This window comes from Eschrichtius robustus, chromosome 2, assembly GCF_028021215.1.
Source record: "Eschrichtius robustus isolate mEscRob2 chromosome 2, mEscRob2.pri, whole genome shotgun sequence".
Classification (NCBI taxonomy): domain Eukaryota; kingdom Metazoa; phylum Chordata; class Mammalia; order Artiodactyla; family Eschrichtiidae; genus Eschrichtius; species Eschrichtius robustus.
In genome coordinates, this window is record NC_090825.1 from 116,252,228 (window position 1) to 116,271,446 (window position 19,219).

General features: G+C 50.6%; 1 protein-coding gene across 5 annotated transcripts in view; it reads right to left on the reverse strand.

Moving 5' to 3' along the window:
• Positions 1–13,222: 13,222 nt before the first annotated feature.
• Positions 13,223–19,219, reverse strand: part of SIL1 (SIL1 nucleotide exchange factor) — a 307,634-nt gene continuing 301,637 nt past the window's right edge. For all 5 annotated transcript variants that reach the window (XM_068535964.1, XM_068535967.1, XM_068535963.1 and 2 more), the window contains 3 exons: positions 18,330–18,426; positions 17,721–17,885; positions 13,223–13,744 (listed from right to left, as the gene is read on the reverse strand). In XM_068535964.1, the coding sequence (XP_068392065.1) occupies positions 13,388–13,744; positions 17,721–17,885; positions 18,330–18,426 (619 nt within the window). In that variant the 3' untranslated portion in view covers positions 13,223–13,387. The remainder of the gene's footprint in view (positions 13,745–17,720; positions 17,886–18,329; positions 18,427–19,219) is intronic.

The window sequence follows — 19,219 nt, forward strand, 5'->3', positions numbered from 1 at the left end:
TGTGAGCTGGAGGGTCCACTTCCAGGCTCTTTCACGGGGCAGGTGAGCAGAAGGCTTCGGTTCATGCCAGGTGGGCCTTCCCATGGCAGTTGCCTCCCCCCAGAGTGAATGATCTGAGAGAACGGCAACCAGATGGAAGCTACAGTGTTTTTATAAAAACCTGATCTCAAAAGCAATACGTCATCCCTTCAGTATTCTATTGGTGACACAGACCACCCCTGGTCCACGGTTGGAGGGCACATGCCAGGAGGTGGCTCCCACGTCTGTATGGGGACCATTGCAGTAGCCTACCCTCCACCAGGCTTCCCTGATGGTCCCGCTCCCACGGCAGTCACGGTAACCCCTATATACAAGTCAGAGCATGTCATTCTCTTAGCTCAAACCTTTCAGTGGCTTCCACATTCTAAAAGAGTCCTAAATGACGGGTTTGGCCTCTTGTTGTCTCTGGCCTTTCCTCTCACCAATCTTTGTCATTTGCCCTTTACACTTGTGGTCCCACTTTCCCCAGAGACCACTATTTCTTCTCAGGATCGCCTTCAGGTGTCTTGTCAAAAGTCCCCTTATCAGAAAGACCTCCTCTGATAAATCCTTACCCTGCCCTCCTTGTTCATAGCTTTGAACTATTTACGCATCCATTTGTTTCTATTGTAAGCTTCATAGGGACAGGAATCCTTATTTTGTTATCACTGACTCTCCAAGGCTCAGGACACAGTAAATGGCCACCCTGGGGATCCCTCGCGGGGCCAGGCCCACAGGCACTGGCCTCCCTTTACTCAGCCGTTCCTCCTGGCTGACTCAGAATCCATGCTGACGCTTGGAACATTTGCATGGCTTTTGTTGCCATCAGTTTCTCACATTCCGAAACTGTCTTCCGGGCTTCAGATACACGTCTGTCCCCAGCTGCTTCACCCCATCCGCTGATGTCCTACAGCCCTGCACCCCAGTGCCAGGTTACCATCCAGTCTACCTCCCCACTCAGCCCATCTACTTCTCAGAGGCCGAGCCCCAGCCCTCGTCTGGACAGCCACCTCCCTCAGCCCCCAGCATCCATTATCCATTCTCCACCTGGTGGCAAAGGAAGCTTCCAAAAACTTCTCAAGAGTCGAGCCTCTGCATACAACCCTCTGGGGCCCCCCATGCCTGCCTCAAGAATGCCTGGCACTGTGACCCTGCCCTCTGCACCCACACTGCCCCCTGGAAGTGATTCCTGGGACACACCCGTGCTCTCCCTGTGAGCCCATCACTTGCATGTCCCAGTCATCACCTTTGCCATCCCAACCTTAATACCATTATTTACCTAAAAAGACTGACTTTTGTTGAGCTTCGCCTCCTCCTAAGCAATATCTATGAAATCATGTTTGATGTGCTACATTTTTTTCTAATACGTTAAAATAATTTTAGTAACTGCTCATTCATGCATCACCTAAAATCATCCCTTGTATCAATATCACAATGGGAAACAGTGGCCCAAAACCATTCCCTGCTCATCAGGCCTTGGCTTGGCCCTCTCGGCCATGGCACGTGGTGTCATGGCGCCAGCCCTCACAGGACTGTCCTGCATTCCTTGGGGAAACGGCATTGGTCTTGGTCACCCCACTGCCCAGCAGAGGGCCTGGCATGTGCTTGACAAATAGCTGTTGAACCATTCGAGTGATTCATTGCTTTAAACCAATCTATCAGAAGATACTAGAAGGCAGAAAGCAGGTCACTGAGGAGGCACCAGAGGCCTTGCCCAGAAATCCTGAGATCTTCCTCTGCCCTCCTCAGAGACCATGATCAGAAGCGGCGTGGCCTGGGCTGAGCTCAGGAGAGACTCACCTCACCATGTCCTTGGGGGGATTTGCTCCTGCCCCTTGGCTACCGCCAAGAGAACTGTCTCCCCTCAGCATCCTGAGGCTTCTTGCTTCTCAGCCAGGGCAGCGGTGACCCTCAGTGTCACCTCCCTCCGTGACACCTCCTCCAGTGAGGCCTGGCCAGCTCCCTGCCGGATGGCGCCTCGCCAGCCTGGCATTCTGGGCCTGGCCGCCCCACACACCCGCTCTGGCCACGACCTGTGCACAGGGTGGGCAGAGCCCAGCTGCCCTCCCCCCTGCCCTGCAGCGCCTCCCACAGCGCCTAGGCGGACACTTCAAAGGCCCCACCTCCCCTCTGCAGGCTTAATCCTCACAGCTTCCGCTCTCCACCCAGGCCAGGGACGCCACTCCACTGAAAGAAGAAAGGAGGCGCGGCCACATGCTGGGGACGCCCAGGGCCCCCGTCAGGCCTTTACCCACATCCCCACATTGCTTGTTTACAGCCTGGGAGGTGTTGCTGCTATTATTGCCCCCTCAAACTTCACAGGTGTGGGAACTGACTCAGGCACGGAGCCCTCACCCAAGTTACACAGCTCACAAGCCGCCCAGCCCCTCCTCCCAGCCGCAAGATCCAGTCCCTCTAAAGCCCAGGTTCTGACCATCCCTCTGGAGCCCTAGATGGCAGCAAAGGGGCTGGCGCCCCCAGTCTTCCTCCCAGGAGGCTGACTCGAGGAGGCCGGCAGCTGGGAACGCCCTCACGCTCCCACCACACCTGCCCCATCCCTGCACGGGTCCTCAGGACTCTGCCTGTCAGGAAGCAGGAATTCTCCAGGCTCCTGGGTAAAGCCACCCCCTGACTAGTCACTGGATCCCGGCCCACTCAAGGATTTTACCCCTCAATTCTCCCCTCCATTTCCTGCCTCGCCAAGTTTTCCTTCCCCCTGGATCGTTCTCATCAGCACACAAAACATGTTCTGATAGCTCCCAGAGTTTTAAGAAAAAAAGACAAAAAGCTTTTCTGAGTCCATGTCTCCCCTCCCCTTATACAGAGCTCCTCAGGTGAGTGTTCAGACCCCATCTCCACTGCCCGCCACCATTATCCCCACACGGTCCAGCCTCCTCTCAGCAGCACGTGCAGCCTGCAGCCACTCCCTCCTTCCCTGTCACACTTTCGCTAGATTTCCACCTCCACACCCTTCACTTACCCTGCTCCTGATATCCTTTACCAGCTCCTTCTCTTGATCTCTAATGTTGAGCTGGTCCAGCCCTCTGACCTTGATCCTCTTCTCTTCCTTGTTTCCGGTGATTCCTAAGCAGTGGTTTGCTGGATAATGTGCAACAACCAGCTTTTCAGGGTGGGGTTGGGAGAGACTGCATATATAACCATACATTTTGTTATACATTTTACTCCTATAAAGGAATTACAGCACACAATTCATAAATAACAAAATATGCAATATTCTTTACTCTAAATTCCACTGAGGCTTTCTTTGATTTTTGCTGAACTCTTGCATCCATAGCCAACCTATGGGTGCAACCAACAGAGTCTAGTTCTGACATGAATATTGGTTGATATTTTTGTTTACCTTAAGGAGTAAGGAAGTAAAACAACAAAAATATATGTGTGAGAATTTTACTTGTCAGTGAGTGACCTCTTTGCTGAATCAGAGAATAGTTGTCAAATACTGTAAGACAATTTCCTCAATTTTTTGTCCTATGTATAGATGACACACTTTAAGTTTAATTGGCATTAACGTTTTCGTCATCACTTTCTCAAGTCTAGACAATCAACAAAACAATAAATTAAGCCTTGGTCTGTAGCATTTCCCAACTTCTATGGTGTAAATACTCTCACCACATCAGATTTCCAGCCACCCACGCGGTGTCCTGATAGTGGAACTGGGAAGAGAAGCACAGAAGCGCAGGAAGAGAAGCGTTTCCACCACTAGATGCAATAGACGGAAGTAATCTCAGGAGCAGAGATAACAGTCAAATGTTAGGAAAGGGTATGTTCTGAGTATTTATGACCTTAAAATTTTTTAGCTATAAATTTACACGGATTAAGATTCACTCTTTTTGGTTCACAATTCTGAGTTTTGACACATGCGTAGAGTTGTGTAACCACCACAACCAAGATACAGAACAGTTCCAACGCCCTCCCCAAGATTCCCCCGTGCTACCCCAAGGTCGTGGAAATGTCCCCTAAGTCCTGACAAAATGCTTTCCCTATAGTTCTGCATTTTCCAGAATGTCACATAAATAAAGCAAAAGGTTTGCAGCCTTTTGAGTCTGGCTTCTTTCAACCAGCAGCATGCACCTGAGACACATGCGTTTGCTGTGGCATCAGCAGTCCACTCCTTCCCACTGTGGAGCAGAAGCAGTGCGTGGATAACCACATTGGTCCATCCAGCCCCAGATGAGGAACATTTTAATTGTTTCTCGTTTTGTTTTGTTACAAATAAAGTTGATATAAATATTCATGTACAAGTTTTTGTATAAACAAAGATTTTTATTTATCTTGGGTAAATACCTAGGAGTGAGACTGGGATGCTGTATGATAAGAACATGTTGAACTTTATAAGAAACTACCAAACTGTTTTCCATAGTGGCCGGCATTCTTGCTTTGTTCCCAATCTTAGAAAAAAAAAGCAGTCAGTCTTTGACTATTGAGTTTGAGGTTTGCTGTAGGTTTTTATGTGGTTTCCCTTCATCAGGTTAAGGAAGTTCCCTTCTGTTCTTAATTTGCTGAGAGTTTTTATTAGGAATGGATATTGAATTTTGTCAAATATTCTTTCTGCATCTACTGGGATGATCATGTGGCTTTTTCTTCTTTAGAAACACATCATCTGTGTTCCCACCATAACATATGAGCATTCCAGTTGCTCTGCATTCTCACCAGCATGTGGTATTGTCAGGTTGTGTTTGTTCAGGTTTTTTTTTTTTTAAGCCACTTTAATAGGTGTCTATTCATGTCTCGTTGTGGTTTTAATGTGCATTTCCCTAACAACTAATGACACTGAGCATCTTTTCATTTGCTTATCTGTCATTTGTGTATCTACTTTGGTGAAATGTCTTCTCAAATCTTTATTTTTTAAAACTGGGTTGACTATTTTCTTGTTTTGAGGATTCTTTATATATTCTGGATACAAGACCTTTGTCAGATATATAATTTGCAAGTACTTTCTCCCTGTTTTTGGCTTGTCTTTTTATTTTCTTAATTCCACAGATCTAGTTTCTAATTTTGATGTTGTTCAATTTATCAATTTTTAACTTTATGAATTGTGCTTCTGGTGTTGTAGCTAAGAACTCTGCCTACCACAAGGTCACAAAGATTTATTTCCTGTTTTCTTCTAAAAGTTTTATAATTTTTCATTTAGGTCTACGTTTGGTTTTGAGTTAAATTTTGTATAAGATGACAGGTATAGGTCAAGGTTCATTTTCTAAAACATGGCTGTCCAGTTGTTGCTACACCATTTATTGAAGACGAATCTTTCTCCACTGAAGTGTCTCTGCACTTCTGTCAACTCAATTAACTATATTTGTGTGGGTCTATTTCTGAACTCTGTTGTGATTCATTGATTTATGTGTCTATTCTTTGACCAATGCCACACTGTCTTGATTACTATAGCTTTGTAGTTAAGTCCTAAGACCAGCTAGTATGAGTGAGTCCTCCGAATGTATTCCTCTTTTTTTTTTAAAAGATTGAATTTAAAATTTTATTTTTGGCTGCATTGGGTCTTCACTGCTGTGCACAGGCTTTCTCTAGTCATGGTGAGTGGGGGCTATTCTCTGTTGCGGTGTGTAGGCTTCTCCTTGCAGTGGCTTCTCTTGTTGTGGAGCACAGGCTCTAGGCATGCGGGCTTCAGTAGTTGTGGCACGTCGGCGCAGTAGTTGTGGCTTGCAGGCTCTAGAGCGCAGGCTCAGTAGTTGTGGCACATGGGCTTAGCTGCTCCGCGGCATGTGGGATCTTCCCAGACCAGGGCTTGAACCCACGTCCCCTGCATTGGCAGGCATATTCTTATCCACTCTGCCAACAGGGAAGTCCTGTATTCCTCTTTTTCAAGGTTGTTTTAGCGATTCCAATCCTTTGCATTTCCATATATTCAAATCAGACTCTTGATATCTAAGAAATTCCTACTTGGGACTGCAATGAATCTATAGGTCAATTTAGGGGGCAGACTTAACAATATTGAGTCTTCCAACCCATGAACACAGTGTGTCTCTCTATTTAGATTTTTTAACTTTCTTTCATCAGTGTTTTGTAGTTTTCAGCATAAAAACCCTGCATATTACTTTGCTAGGTTTATACATATTTCATTTGTTTCATTGCTATTGTAAATGTTTGTTTTTTAAATTTAATTCCCAGTTGTATATAGAATACAGTTGATTTTTATATGTTGGCCTCATGAGCATGTTAAACGTACTGCTATTTCTAGGAGATTTTTTTGTACATTCCATGGGATTTTTTTACATTGACAATTGTGTCACCTATGAATAGAGACAGTTTTATTTCTTCTTTTTCATTCAGTATGCCTTTATTTCATTTTCTTGCCTTACCGCACTGCCCAGGATTTCCTGTACAATATTGAAAAGGAGAGGTGAGAGCCGGCATTCTTGCTTTGTTCCCAATCTTAGAAAAAAAGAAGTCAGTCTTTGACTATTAAGTTTGAGGTTTGCTGTAGGTTTTTATGTGGTTTCCCTTCATCAGGTTAAGGAAGTTCCCTTCTGTTCCTGATTTGCTGAGAGTTTTTATTAGGAATGGATATTGAATTTTGTCAAATGTTCTTTCTGCATCTACTGGGATGATCATGTGGCTTTTTCTTCTTTAGTCTATTTATGTGGTGATTTGAGTCGAACTAGTCTTGCATTCCCAGGATAAACGCCACTTGGTGATGATGTATCTTTTTATACACTGCTACATTCAATTTGCTAATATTCTGTCGAGGAGCTCGCATTGAGGATTTTACTAGGGACTGCGGAAAAATCTGAAGTACTTACCACAGCCTCCAAGATCTCCCCTCCCCAAGCCACCCAACCTCATCATTTATGAGGGATGCTGATCTGTAATTCTTTATTTTTTTTTTGTCTTTGCAATTTATTTAACACAGATTCACTGTGGGAATTATAATAATTTCACTAGCCAAGAGAACACAGGATGTCTCTTAATAAACCAATAAAGAAATTAAACATACTCAAAACAAATGATAAATTACCCTATTGTACCAGGCAAGGTGAGATAAAAGGAATAAAGTCCAAGTACACCTTAGTTAAGGTGTACCTTTTCTATGAGTTTTAGTTTCTCTGGAGAGAAGGCTTTGCCAACCAAGATCTGACTTCCATCTGCCAGCATAAAAGTCCATCGCAGCTAGAGCACGTTGCTAGGGAACAGTGGTGCAGGTGCCCACGGGCAGGCTGATCTCCTCTGGCTGCTGTTCCAACCACCGCCTAATAAAGGTGTCGCCTTTACCAAGGCAAGAGGTATTAGCAAAGGGTAGCTTTTACCCGGACTGATAGTTGCTTCTCCTCATGTTCTTACCAATAAGCCCCCAGAAAGCCCCCTCAGCGGCTGGGCTAATAAGTGCTTTTCTTTTTTCTTCTCTTTTACTTTTTACTTTATATTGGAGTATAGTTGATTAACAATGTTGTTAGTGTCAGGTGTACAGCAAAGTGATTCAGTTACACATATACATGTATCTATTCTTTTTCAAATTCTTTTCCCATTTAAGTTGTTAAATAATATTGAGCAGAGTAGCCTGTGCTATACAGTAGGTCCTTGTTGGTTATCCATTTTAAATATAGCAGTGTGTACAAGTCAATCCCAAACTCCCCAACTATCCCTCCCCACCCAACCCTTCCCCCCCGTAACCATAAGTTCATTCTCTAAGTCTGTTAGTCTGTTTGGGTTTTGTAAATAAGTCCATTTGCATCATTTTTTTTTAGATTCTGCATATAAGCGATATCATACAATATTCTTTGTCTGTCTGACTTACGTCACTCAGTAGGACAATCTCTAGGTCCATCGGTCCATCCATGTTGCTGCAAATGGCATTATTTCGTTCTTTTTTTAATGGCTGAGTAATATTCCATTGTATATATGTACCACATCTTCTTTATCCATTCCTCTGTCAATGGACATTTAGGTTGCTTCCATGTCTTGGCTACTGTAAACAGTGCTGCAATGAACACTGGAGTGCATGTATCCTTCTGGACCATGTTTTTCTCCAGATATACACCCAGGAGTGGGATTGCTGGATCATATGGTAGTTCTATGTTTAGTTTCTTAAGGAACCTCCATACTATTCTCCACAGTGGTTGTATCAATTTACATTCCCACCAACAGTGTAGGAGGGTTCCCTTTCACCACACCCTCTCCAGCAAAATCCAGTTTGTGGATTTTCAAAAAATATATATTTATTTATTTGGCTGTGCCGGGTCTTAGTTGTGGCATGCGGGATCTTCATTGCAGCATGCAGGCTCTTAGTTGCGGCATGTGGGATCTAGTTCCCTTACCGGGGATCGAACCCGGGCCCCCTGCATTGGGAGTGCGGAGTCTTAACCACTGGACCACCAGGAAAGTCCCTGTTTGTGGGTTTTTTGATGATAGACATTCAGACAGGTGTGAGGTGATATCTCATTGTAGTTTTGATTTATATTTCTCTAATAATTAGCAACGCTGAACATCTTTTCATGTGCCTCTTGGCCATCTGTATGTCTTCTTTGGAGAAATGTCTATTTAGGTCCTCTGCCCATTTTTTGATTGGATTCTTTTTCAAAGAACCATCTTTTCATTTCACTGATTTTCTTTAGTTTTTCTGTCTTCAATTTTATTGGTTTCTGCTTTTATCTTTATTATTTTCTTCTGCTTTCTTTGGGTTTAATTTGCTCTTTTACTCGTTTTTAAAAATTACCTTTGTTCTTTTAATATTCAATTTTAAGTATATACAATTTGATTTTTTTTTTAAAGATTTTTTTGATGTGGACCATTTTTAAAGTCTTTATTGAATTTGTTACAGTATTGCCTCTGTTTTATGTTTTGGTTTTTTGGCCGCGAGGCATGTGGGATTTTAGCTCCCCAACCAGGGATCGAACCCACACCCCCTGCACTGGAAGGCAAAGTCTCAACCACTGGACTGCCAGGGAAGTCCCCAATTTGATTTTTAATAATGGCTGTATTCCACAACCAGCTCACAATGTTTCTGATATCCACACGCCTCACACACTGCTATGAGCTGGCTCCATCACACACTGCTTCCGAGTTTCTCTCTTCACAGGTGGCCTCTTCACTCAGCTCCAGACTCTCTCCAGCTGCCTAGTCAGCAACCCCACTGGAATGTCCAATCGACATCTCAATACAAACATGTCAAAACAACATCCACCACAAGGCCCCAATCTTTTTTCCCCTACTCTTCTATCCTCCCACTTTGTAAACAGCATCTCCACACACCAGTTTGCTCAAGTCCCCGGGTAGGGCTTCATCCTTGACTCTTTTTTCCTCACACACCACATGTAGTCAGTCAGCAAGTCCTCTCAGCTTGACCTTTAAAACACATCTGGAGTCTGACCACTTCACACCACCTTCTCCATCATCACCCTGGTCACACCATATCAGCTCTCACCTAGATTCTGCATCTGACCCCGTACGGGCCCCCTGCTTGGTCCTTGCCCATGTCATCTATTCTCACCACAGCAACATGAGTGATCCTGTTAAAATGTCAGTCACGTTGGGACTCTCCTCTGCTCACAACTTTCCAATGGCTCCCATCGCAAAGAAGAAGCTCAAGTCCTTACCAGAGCGGCCAGGATCTGCCCTCCCCATTTTGCTTCCTATTCTCCCTTCCACCGACTCTTGCTTTTCTTCCAACACCCAGCCATGTTCCTGCCTCTGCTATTCCCTTGGTCTACAAAGCACTTCCCCAGATCCCCACAGGGCTCACTGCCCCGCTTCCTTCTGTTCACACAGCACCTCCTCAGAGAGGCCTTCCCTGACACTCTTTAACCCCATTTCAGGCTTTATTTTTCTTCACAGCTTTTAGCACTCACTGCCAGACATCATATTACATACTTATTTGTCAGGGTCTACCCCCACACACACCTCCACTGTTCCACTTACCACTTCATGCCCTAGAACAGCACCTGGGTCCTAGTAGTACTAAATCAGATTTGTTTGCGAATGAAGGACTGAATAAATGAATGGGTGAGCAGCAGCCAGGAGAATGCTTAAAACCCACCCCTTGCTCCCTGCTGTATCGGGACGAGGGCGTGCTCCCTGGCAAGGCTGGTAGGGTGCTGGAGAATGTGGTCCCCTTGACTCCTGTAGCTCCACCTTGGCCACCTGGCCCTTCACCCCTGGCACTTCCTCCACCTATGGTGAACTGGGTTCCTCAAATGGACCACTCTCTCTCAACCTCAGGCCTTCTTCTATCTTCAGGCTGGAAACCCTTTCCCCACTCCACTTGGCTTGTTCTTCAAATGTCCTTCAGGCTACAGCTTGGCTACCACCGGCTCTGGGAGGCCTTCCTTGACCTCCTCAACTAGGTGAGGGGTCTCCTCAGCTCCAACTGACCAAGGCTTCCCCCACCACAGTACATGTCATGCTCAACTGCTTCCCCACCAGACTGTGAGCTCCCTGGTGGCAGGGCCTGTGATTTACTAATCTCAGGCCAGGGGGGCCCAACACAGAGTAAGTGCTCAACAAATACAATTTGAATGAAAGAATGAATGAACAAGTGGATTAATAAAGACCAAGCCTGCTAAGGGATGGGGAGAGGACTTAGGGCCCCCACCCTACTCCCCACCCCTGTCAGCCTCCCACACAGAGGGCCTGGTTCAGCCCAGCTGAGGAGCAGGGAACCAGCAATCATCCAGGGACTACAGGGTGTCAGCCAGTCACAGCTCTCAGTCCAGTCCTTGCCAGAAGGCCAAGAGCCTTGGGGCCCCACCACATGACAGGGGGTGGAGAACAAATAAACGGCCTCCAGGCCCTGGCAGGAAGAAGCTGAATCACCCCAAGTCTGGTCACTATGCCCCCCCAACCATTACCACTTTCTGCCTAATTTCAAGCCCAGGTCACACTCCCTGGGCACAGTCCCCAGGATGGCACCCAAAGGGAAGGCAGAAAAGGGCTCCTCCTAGACCTGCAGACAACAATCACTGATGAACTGGGTGGCAGAACCAGAATCCACACCCATGCAGCCTGAGCCTGAGCCCTGGGTCACACTGCTGCCTGTGTCCCCTGGAGGGTCTGCTTCAGGGCCCAGGACCAAGAAGTCAGAGGCCCATGATGAACCCAGATGAGGCCACTGAGAAGACAGACTGCAGACCAAGCTGCACCCTCCCTGATGCCTTGTCTGTGTGTATGTGAAGTGGAGAAGAAGGGAGAAACAGTCCCATCACCCGGCTGTGGCAGCCTGGCACTGGTCTGGCTCCCCTCTCTCACCTCCCATATGCTCTTTTCTCGGCCCCAGGGTCCCCTCTCCCCAAGAGTTCGTGGCCCAAAATCTCCTTTCCACTTTACAGGTATGCTATTTTATGCAGCATACCTGAGGGCAGAAGAGATACTGGGGTCCTCAATTAGGCCTCTACTAGTGTCACTCCTTCTGTGGGAACCCCTTCCCATATCCCAGATCAGACCCTGGTGGTTACAGAAGCTTCAGTGGCTCTGGGGATCCTCAGTCCTAGCCTGATACTACCACAGGGGCCTGACAAGCCCTCCTTCCACAGCTCCCCACATTTCTGTCAGCCCTCGTCCAAATAGTGCACCTGCTCCTACAGCCTCAGTGCTCACCTCTGCCAGGACCGAGACTCAGACCAGACTTGTTCCCAAGTCCAAGCTCCCCTCTCTCCATGTGCCAGGGCAGCCCCATTTCCCTATGTCTCACCTTCCCCCTTTCTCAAACCCACCTGAGAGTCTCCTGACACCCTCTTTAAAGTGACTCTTGACCTTGGCCTTAGCCAGGTCCCAGCACCTCCTTTCTGCACTCTGCCCTGCTCTGCCATCTCTCCTGGCCCTCCCACCACTGCCTGTCAAATTAAAATGATCCTTTTCTGAGCCAAACATTCAAGCTTTCCACAGCATGGTCAGCCCAGCAAACTCCAGCTCTGTCACTCACAACCTGTGTGACCTCAGGCAGATCATTTAGCCTCTCTGGCCATGATTTCCTCATATGTAAAATGTACTTCGAAGGCTACTGAGAGGTTTTAAAGGCAGTGAGTCAGTAGGTATCCAACACTTGATAGACTTTGGGTCTGATCCCCACAACGGCCGAGCCCTGAGGCATCCTACCCTGGCTCAACAGACTCCTGCTTTCCTCCTGCCCTCCTGGGAGAGCTCTCTGCAGCCAGCAGCACTCCCAGGCTTCCTGTGTGTTGTGGCATGAGGTGGGCAGGGGAGGGTCTGAGGCCGAGCAAAGGGACTGCAGGGAAGGAAGCCACCAACTTGCCCCAGGTTTCTCTGGGCCTCAGTTTCCCCTCAGCTCAGTGAAGCTGAGATTTCTACACGCAAGGCCAGGATGGGGAGATTTCTACATGGAGGCTGGGAGGGGCTGCCTGAGCAGCAGGAGTGAGCCTCTGGTGCATTGGGAAAGGCAGAAAAACAAACGCACCAGAATCCAAATCAGGAAAGCCCAGAGCAGGGGTTGCCGTGGCAACCTGCGGCAGGCTCCCAGCTTCTCTGGGGTGGGAGCCGCGACTTGTCAGGCTCGGCTGCCCCTGCCTCCAAGGCCGCCTCCTCCAGCTCAGCGCAGATCACCACAGACACAGGAGAGGGGCAAGGGCACAGAGAAGCACCTCTGCCCCGTCAGGTGGGCCCAGCAGGCCTGGGCTCCCACTACCAGCTTTATCGAGATTACTCCTCTCCCAGAGTTAGGCCTACACCCAAAGGCCTCCCGAGTGCACGAAGCCACCGCAGTCCCACCACCCAGACCCCAGTGCCAAAAGCTCCAGCCTCGCCCATCAGCTGCCTGGGCTGACACAGCATCCCTGCGTGTGGAGATGCCCTCAGGCTTCTGCCAGTGCCAGTGGCCTCGAAACTAATATGTAGGCACAGGATGAAGGGGGCAGTGAGATGATTACCCAGATCTCCCTGCATAGCTGGGTGAGGAGGGGACAAGCACAAGTGCCAGGCACTGGTGTAGTGCTTTATGTATGTTTTCTCTCATTTAATAGCATTCCCCTTTTACAGATGAGGAAACAGCCTCAGGGAAGTTAAATGACTTCCCAAAGTCACAGAGCCACTGGCTGGTAAACAGCTGGGTCCCAACTGGGGTTTTCCAACTGCTGGGCCCAGACCCTCCCCACGGGGCCTGTTACTGGATGCCCTGGACTGACCACCCAGCACGTCACCAGGGGACCTCAGGGCCCTATCACCCAAAGACCACCAAAGCACTGTGCCCAGTCTGCACAGACACATAGTAAACAGACAGACAATGGCCTTCATGCTACCATTTAATGGCCAGGCCAGCACTGCCCAGATGATGCCCAGGCCCCAGTGGGGAAGTCCTCCCTCCTAGCTGGTATCCCCTGAAGAGCCCACCCCAGCTGGTGCCCCTCAGCCTCACGAGCAGCGTCCCAGTCCAGTCCCAGTGTCAGGGGCAGCCTCATCTTAGCTCCTTCAGCAAGCTGTTGATAGAGCCCAGGAGTTCCCAGAAGTAGCCCTCATCCTCGCCATCCTGGAGCTCCAGGGCAGCCAGTGCCTGGTACTCAGCCTGGAGGGTGACCAGCGTCCTGTTGAGCTGTGGGTCCTGACGGTAGCGGTCCCGACAGGTGGCCAGGAGGGCACCCAGCGTCTGTAGGACCTTTTCGCGGGCATCGTGCTCTGGCAGTGCCAGGAGGTGGGCAGTGATCTCGCACCAGCCCTGTTCCTGAAGGCCTGGCAGGAGGTGCACCTGGCGGTACTGCTGCAGCTTCTCTGGGGACGTCTCCCGCATCAGCTCGGCCTCCTCCTCAGCAAACATCTGCCATCCGCATGGCCAGGGGCCGGGGTGTGGGAAGGGGAGAGAACACACAGAGAGCAGTTAGCCCTGCCTTTCAGACTCGAAGGCACATGGCTAACCCATGAGTCTGCACCCTCTTCCTCCTTCCCCTTGGGCCTCAAAGGCCCTTCATGGGAGAAGGCCAACTGGACTCATAGCTTCACACATGCTCTCCAGCCCATCCATATGTCCACCCATCTCTCCATCCATCCACTCATCAAAAACAACTGTGTAATGTGCCAGGTGCTGGAGAAACCAAGATGGAGACATGGTCCCTGCCCTCAAGGAGCTCAGGATCTAGCAGGAGATTAAACATTAACTGAATAAGTCCTAAATACCATGATACATTTCATCCAGCAGGGTGGTGTGAAGGCAGACAGTCTGGATTCAAATTCCTGCTCCACCACTGACAGCTGAATGACGGAATGACCTTGGGCTAGCATTTGCCTCCCTAAGACCCAATGCCATCATCTCTCATGTGGAGGAGAGGACGTAACCCCTTCAGGACTGTTGGGAGGACTCAGTGGGACAGTGACCATGCAGCCAGTGCCCAGCACACAGTGCACACCCACAACGTGAGCTTCGCCATCAACAAACGTTAGCTGTACCAGCAGCAGCATCACATCGCCATCACCACAACTACAGATCCACTCCCTCAGAGGAGTTAGGGCATGGGCGACAGAGGAGGCTGGCATTTCCCTGAGTCTTGAGGGGCTTGTGGGAGTTGCCCAAGGGGACAAGGGTGGAGGGTCCACACACACAGGAGGGTTGTGACAATAGGCCTGGGCCCACCTCATGTTTGAAGACCAGCAGGCTGTTATGGTCGATGGGGCACGAGGGCCAGGCTGGGGCCCAGAATGCTCAGAGCCCTGGGCGTCCCTGGCCATTATGCTGAGGGCCTGGGAAGTTGAGGAAAGTTTGGGCAGGAAGTCACATGCATGGCCTGTGTCTGGTAAGTGCAGAAACCCAGCCCCATCAGAATATGGTGGGAACCGATCCCGCCAGGCTGCCAGAGGCAGGAAAGGAAACACCTGAAACCTGACAAGTTACCAACTTATTTCACAATGCAGAGTACTAACCACTATACCATCACAGCAAGCCACCAGGAGTCTACCAACTTACTTCAAATGTCAGAGGAAGGCTATGCAGAGATGGAGGGTCGGCAGTGGGTAGAGATGTCCCGTACTGGTTGTACTAAATGTGTTTGCAAGGAGAAAGAAGAAATCACTGCCCTAACTCCAGGGGAGGATGAGGCATGCAGATGACAGGGAAGGCAAGAGGGAAGCCCAGAAAAAGATCAGGGGCCCCAGTGGACCACCTGATGACTTTGGCGATTGTTGGAGCTGGCAGAGGAAGCAGGGGAGGAGGGGGGGTCAGCATCCTGGGACAGAAAAAGCTGAGAGGGATGTAGTAGTCCTTTCCTAACCTACTCCCAAGTCCTGCCAGCTCCACCTCCAAACACATCCCAGTCCTCCCAGCTCTCTGCCCCATGGGCCCTGCTCCTCACTGCACTTTTGCAGTCCCCTGCCTCCCGCTCCCAGCCTGCATCCTCCAGTCCTCTGACAGCAGACAATGTGGCACAGCCCCAAACCCTTCACAACTTGGCATTTCTGATGATAAAGACTGACTCCCTTCCCTGGGACTTGGAGGCTCTTCAGGATCTGCCCCTGCCTGCACGTGGGCGCCTCCCCACACATGCCCTCACTCTGGCACCTGTCACACTAACTCTCCCCCAGGACCTATGTATGTGCAGCTCCCACTTCCAGGCACCCTCTCACCCAACACTGACTCCACAGTCAACTTGACTCACCCCTCATTTCTCACTCAGCACCTCCTTTGACTCCTCAGAAGAGGTTAGGGCCCTGATCATAAGCCTCCAGGGCCTACATGCTCTAGGAGATTCTCTGATAAATGTCTGCCTGAAAGCACCAGGAGGGCAGGGACCATGGGGCTGGCACAGCACTGGCAGGGCAGACGACCAGTCAACACTTGTGGAAGGAACCAGCGGGCAGGTCACCTCTGCGGCCCTTTGGCTCCAAGAAGGCACGAGAGGACGTGGGCTCATGGCCACAGGAGGGCATCCCAGCTCTGCAGGAGCCCAGACGTCAGGGCACAGTTTCTTAGTGGAGGGCCCACCAAGAGCCAAGGGACAGAAGAAGAAATGCCTGGGGTCTGGCAGACCACAGAAGGGGTAAGCCGGTGAGCCAAGGACCCTAACAATCTGAGAGGTGGTCCCACACTCTCATGGGAATTCTGCCTTCAGCTGCTACCTCCCAACATCAATGATGCCCTCAAGGTGCATGGCACCCCCCGGTTGGCAACCTGTCACACCTCTACCTTCAGGCAGCTCTGGACCCATCCCCAGATGGGTTTGGCTAGTTTGACTAGTTCTTTATTCTCTCTGAGAAACCAAAAGAACAAGAAGCCCTGACTGCCTCAAGTGTAAAGTATGGCTGTCATCTGTTCTAACACTCTCTGGCTGAAACTCCTCCACGGTCCTCCTCCTGCAGGAGGATGGCTGTCTCCATACTGTTTGCAGAGAGACGCCACTCCCTCCCTGATCTTCACAGCACCCCAAAGCCTCAAAGGCCGGCTCCAGGGCCAGCTGACTCAGGGGCCTGCCTCTCACCAGGGCAGCCTTGGTGAGACTGCCAGTGGTAGCTCTCCGGGGATGAGGCAAAGTCACAGGGCCCGCTACGCCAGGGCTGAGGGCAGCAAAGAGACACCCAAGTCACGAGGGGAAAGTGATAGGTTCCTCCTGGGAAATGCCAAGCCTATGTACATGTCCTTCCCCTGGCTTGCTGGCCCACTCCCAGGATGTCAGCTGTGCCCCGGCCTTATTAATTGGACGTGAGGACCACATGGCTGCCTGCTGTTCTGAGAAACTGGGTTTCTGCAGCTTAGAGGGGTGGAGGAAGAGAAAGGGGGAGAGAGGGAGAGAGAGAGGGAGAGACTGAGAGACAAGACAGGACAAGAGAGACAGACAGAGTGAGTGAGTGCACACACACAAAAGCCAACAGGTGGAGAGAAAAGCAGCAACAGACAACCCTGATCCTTGGCCTGAGGCCTGGGGGGAGGGGTGCACAGGGGAGGGGCAGGGAGGAAGGGCTGGGCCCCTCTGCCTCCAGCATTCAGAAGTGGTTTCCAGCGGCTGCCCAGCCCTGCTCCACTAATCCGCAGTTGGCTGTAGGGAGAGTGTGGCCCCAGAGAGGCAGCTGAGAAAACCCTGCCAATGCTCTCTGCAGCAGCTGAATTAAGAATCAGCCCTGGCTGGTTTTACCCTCTCCTTAATTAAGACACTTCTCAGGCTCACAAACACCAAAGTGGTCTGGGCACCAAGTCTCCTCCCAGATGGCAAGCACGTGGGTCCCTGGGTCCCTCAGTGGCAGCCAGTCTGAGTCCCTGCCCAGAGCCAAAGCTCCCAGAGAAGGCACCTCCAGGTTTCTAGAATCTTAAGATTCAGCATCATTCCAGCCCCTGGCTCCTCAGTCTCCTGGCTGCTGTGATGGCTCCCAGACACAGCTGCTCCATCCCACCTGCTCCTGGTCACCCGCACCCTATGTTTCAGCCAAATGACCTTTTATTCCATGAAGGGCTGATCCTGGCTGTTTCTGGCTTCTGGTCACACTGACCCTTCATCATGCTGACCCCTGTGCTTGCACACTTGGCCCTGACCACTGCCAGCGCCCCCTCCTCCCCTCCCACTCCTCACCAGCCCTCAGGTTTTAGCTCAGCAGTCACTTCCCACAGGACATCCGCCCTGACATCTCAGAAATCCTGGGCTCCACAGCATCCCTGTCTGCCCAGCTCAGGGCTGGCATGTTTGCTCAGGATACTCACCTATGAGGATGGAGGGAATGGATGGAAGATATGGGGAGGGGGGAGGGGGGAGGGTCAAATGGCCAGAAACAAACACAAAGCAAAGTGCACGGGAGGCAGGACAGGCCTGGGCACTCACCTTCTCAGTGACCAGGTCGTAGAGCAGAGTGACCACGCGCACGGCCAGCACCTCCATGCCCTTCTCCTGGACCAGACTCCTCAGCACCTGCAGCCCCCCCAGCTTCAGGAACTGCTGCTGGGCATAGGGGAAGTGTCGCAATAAGGAGCACAGGGCAAATAGAACCTGGGGAGGCACAGATCCAGATGGGTGAGGAGCCACAGAAACTAGGCCTTGGGGCAGGCACCCAGAGGTGCCCCAGCTACCCCAGCCCAGCTCCCATTCTTCCTGGCCCCACCCACCACCCTTGGGTACAGCTCACCCCAGCACCCAGGGCTGTGAGGGCCAGGAGAGACATCAGACACCTTCAACACCACCCAGTGGACAAACGGAGGCCCAGGGCAGGAAGCCACGGTGTTGAACCTGAGACTGCACCATGGGAGCAGGCCTCCAGACGCCTCACATGCTGCTGTGCTGCTTTAGGTGAAGGGGACCTCTCCCCCTACGCCACCCAGCGGATGGCCACTCAGGCCCCCAAGAGTGATGTGTACAACCTGGAAAGGGACCCTCGCCTTTTAGGCTCCACAGGTGTGCTGGGGTCTGGGCGGGAAAAAGGCAGCAGAAACATACCTTCTTCTTTGCAGTGAGAGACTGCTCCGTGGCCAGAACGACCAGCAACTTCTGCAAGGCTCCTCCCTCAATGGCTTCCACCTGGACCTTTGGGTTGCTGGAGGGGGAAGCACAGGAAAGCAGGACTTTGCACCTACTCACCAACTTGGGGGTACGCCCCTGGGCCCAACCCAGGTAAGAGGGCTACCACCACAGCAGCCATCCCTGGGGAGGAACAAGGTGCACAGGGGGTGTTCCCACTCCGGACAACCTAGAACTTATCTGGGGAAACAGAAACAAACTGGTGTAGGTCCACCTGGGTACAATGGCCTATGGCACAGACAACAGGGCCAAGGGCCCCAGGCCAGTGTCCACTCCCTATCAGCCAATGGGCTGGGGTGATCTGGGAATGGAAATCACCTCTACCATTTTAAGATCCCTCTGATGCTAAAGGTGCTACTTCAGTGTCCCTCCTATGGAAAGCCTTCCTCCACGCTCCTCAAGCCAGCCTTACGTGCTTCCCCCTTCCATGATCCCAGGTGCATCTCACTCCGGGGAATCACTAACGATCTGTTCCCTTCAGGGTGTGGAGCTCCAGGGCCAGGGACCCCTTCCTCTCTCTCCCCTCCTGGGTGGAGCACACAGACAGTATGGAGTAAACACTTATGGGAGGGAGGCAGGCAGAAAGAACAATATCCAGGGAGCCTTTGCATCCCTGAGTAGATCCCCAAATAGGACCAACCCAGCTGCCTCCCTGCTGGACTCTCCACTATGTGACAGCGGCTACTATGATTGTCCCTGTATCTCAGCACTCAGCACAGGGTCTGCCATGGCGTAGGGCCCTGGACAGTAAGGAGTGAATGAAGCAACATATGTGTACAACCATGACTGCATCAGCCAACAAACGGGCA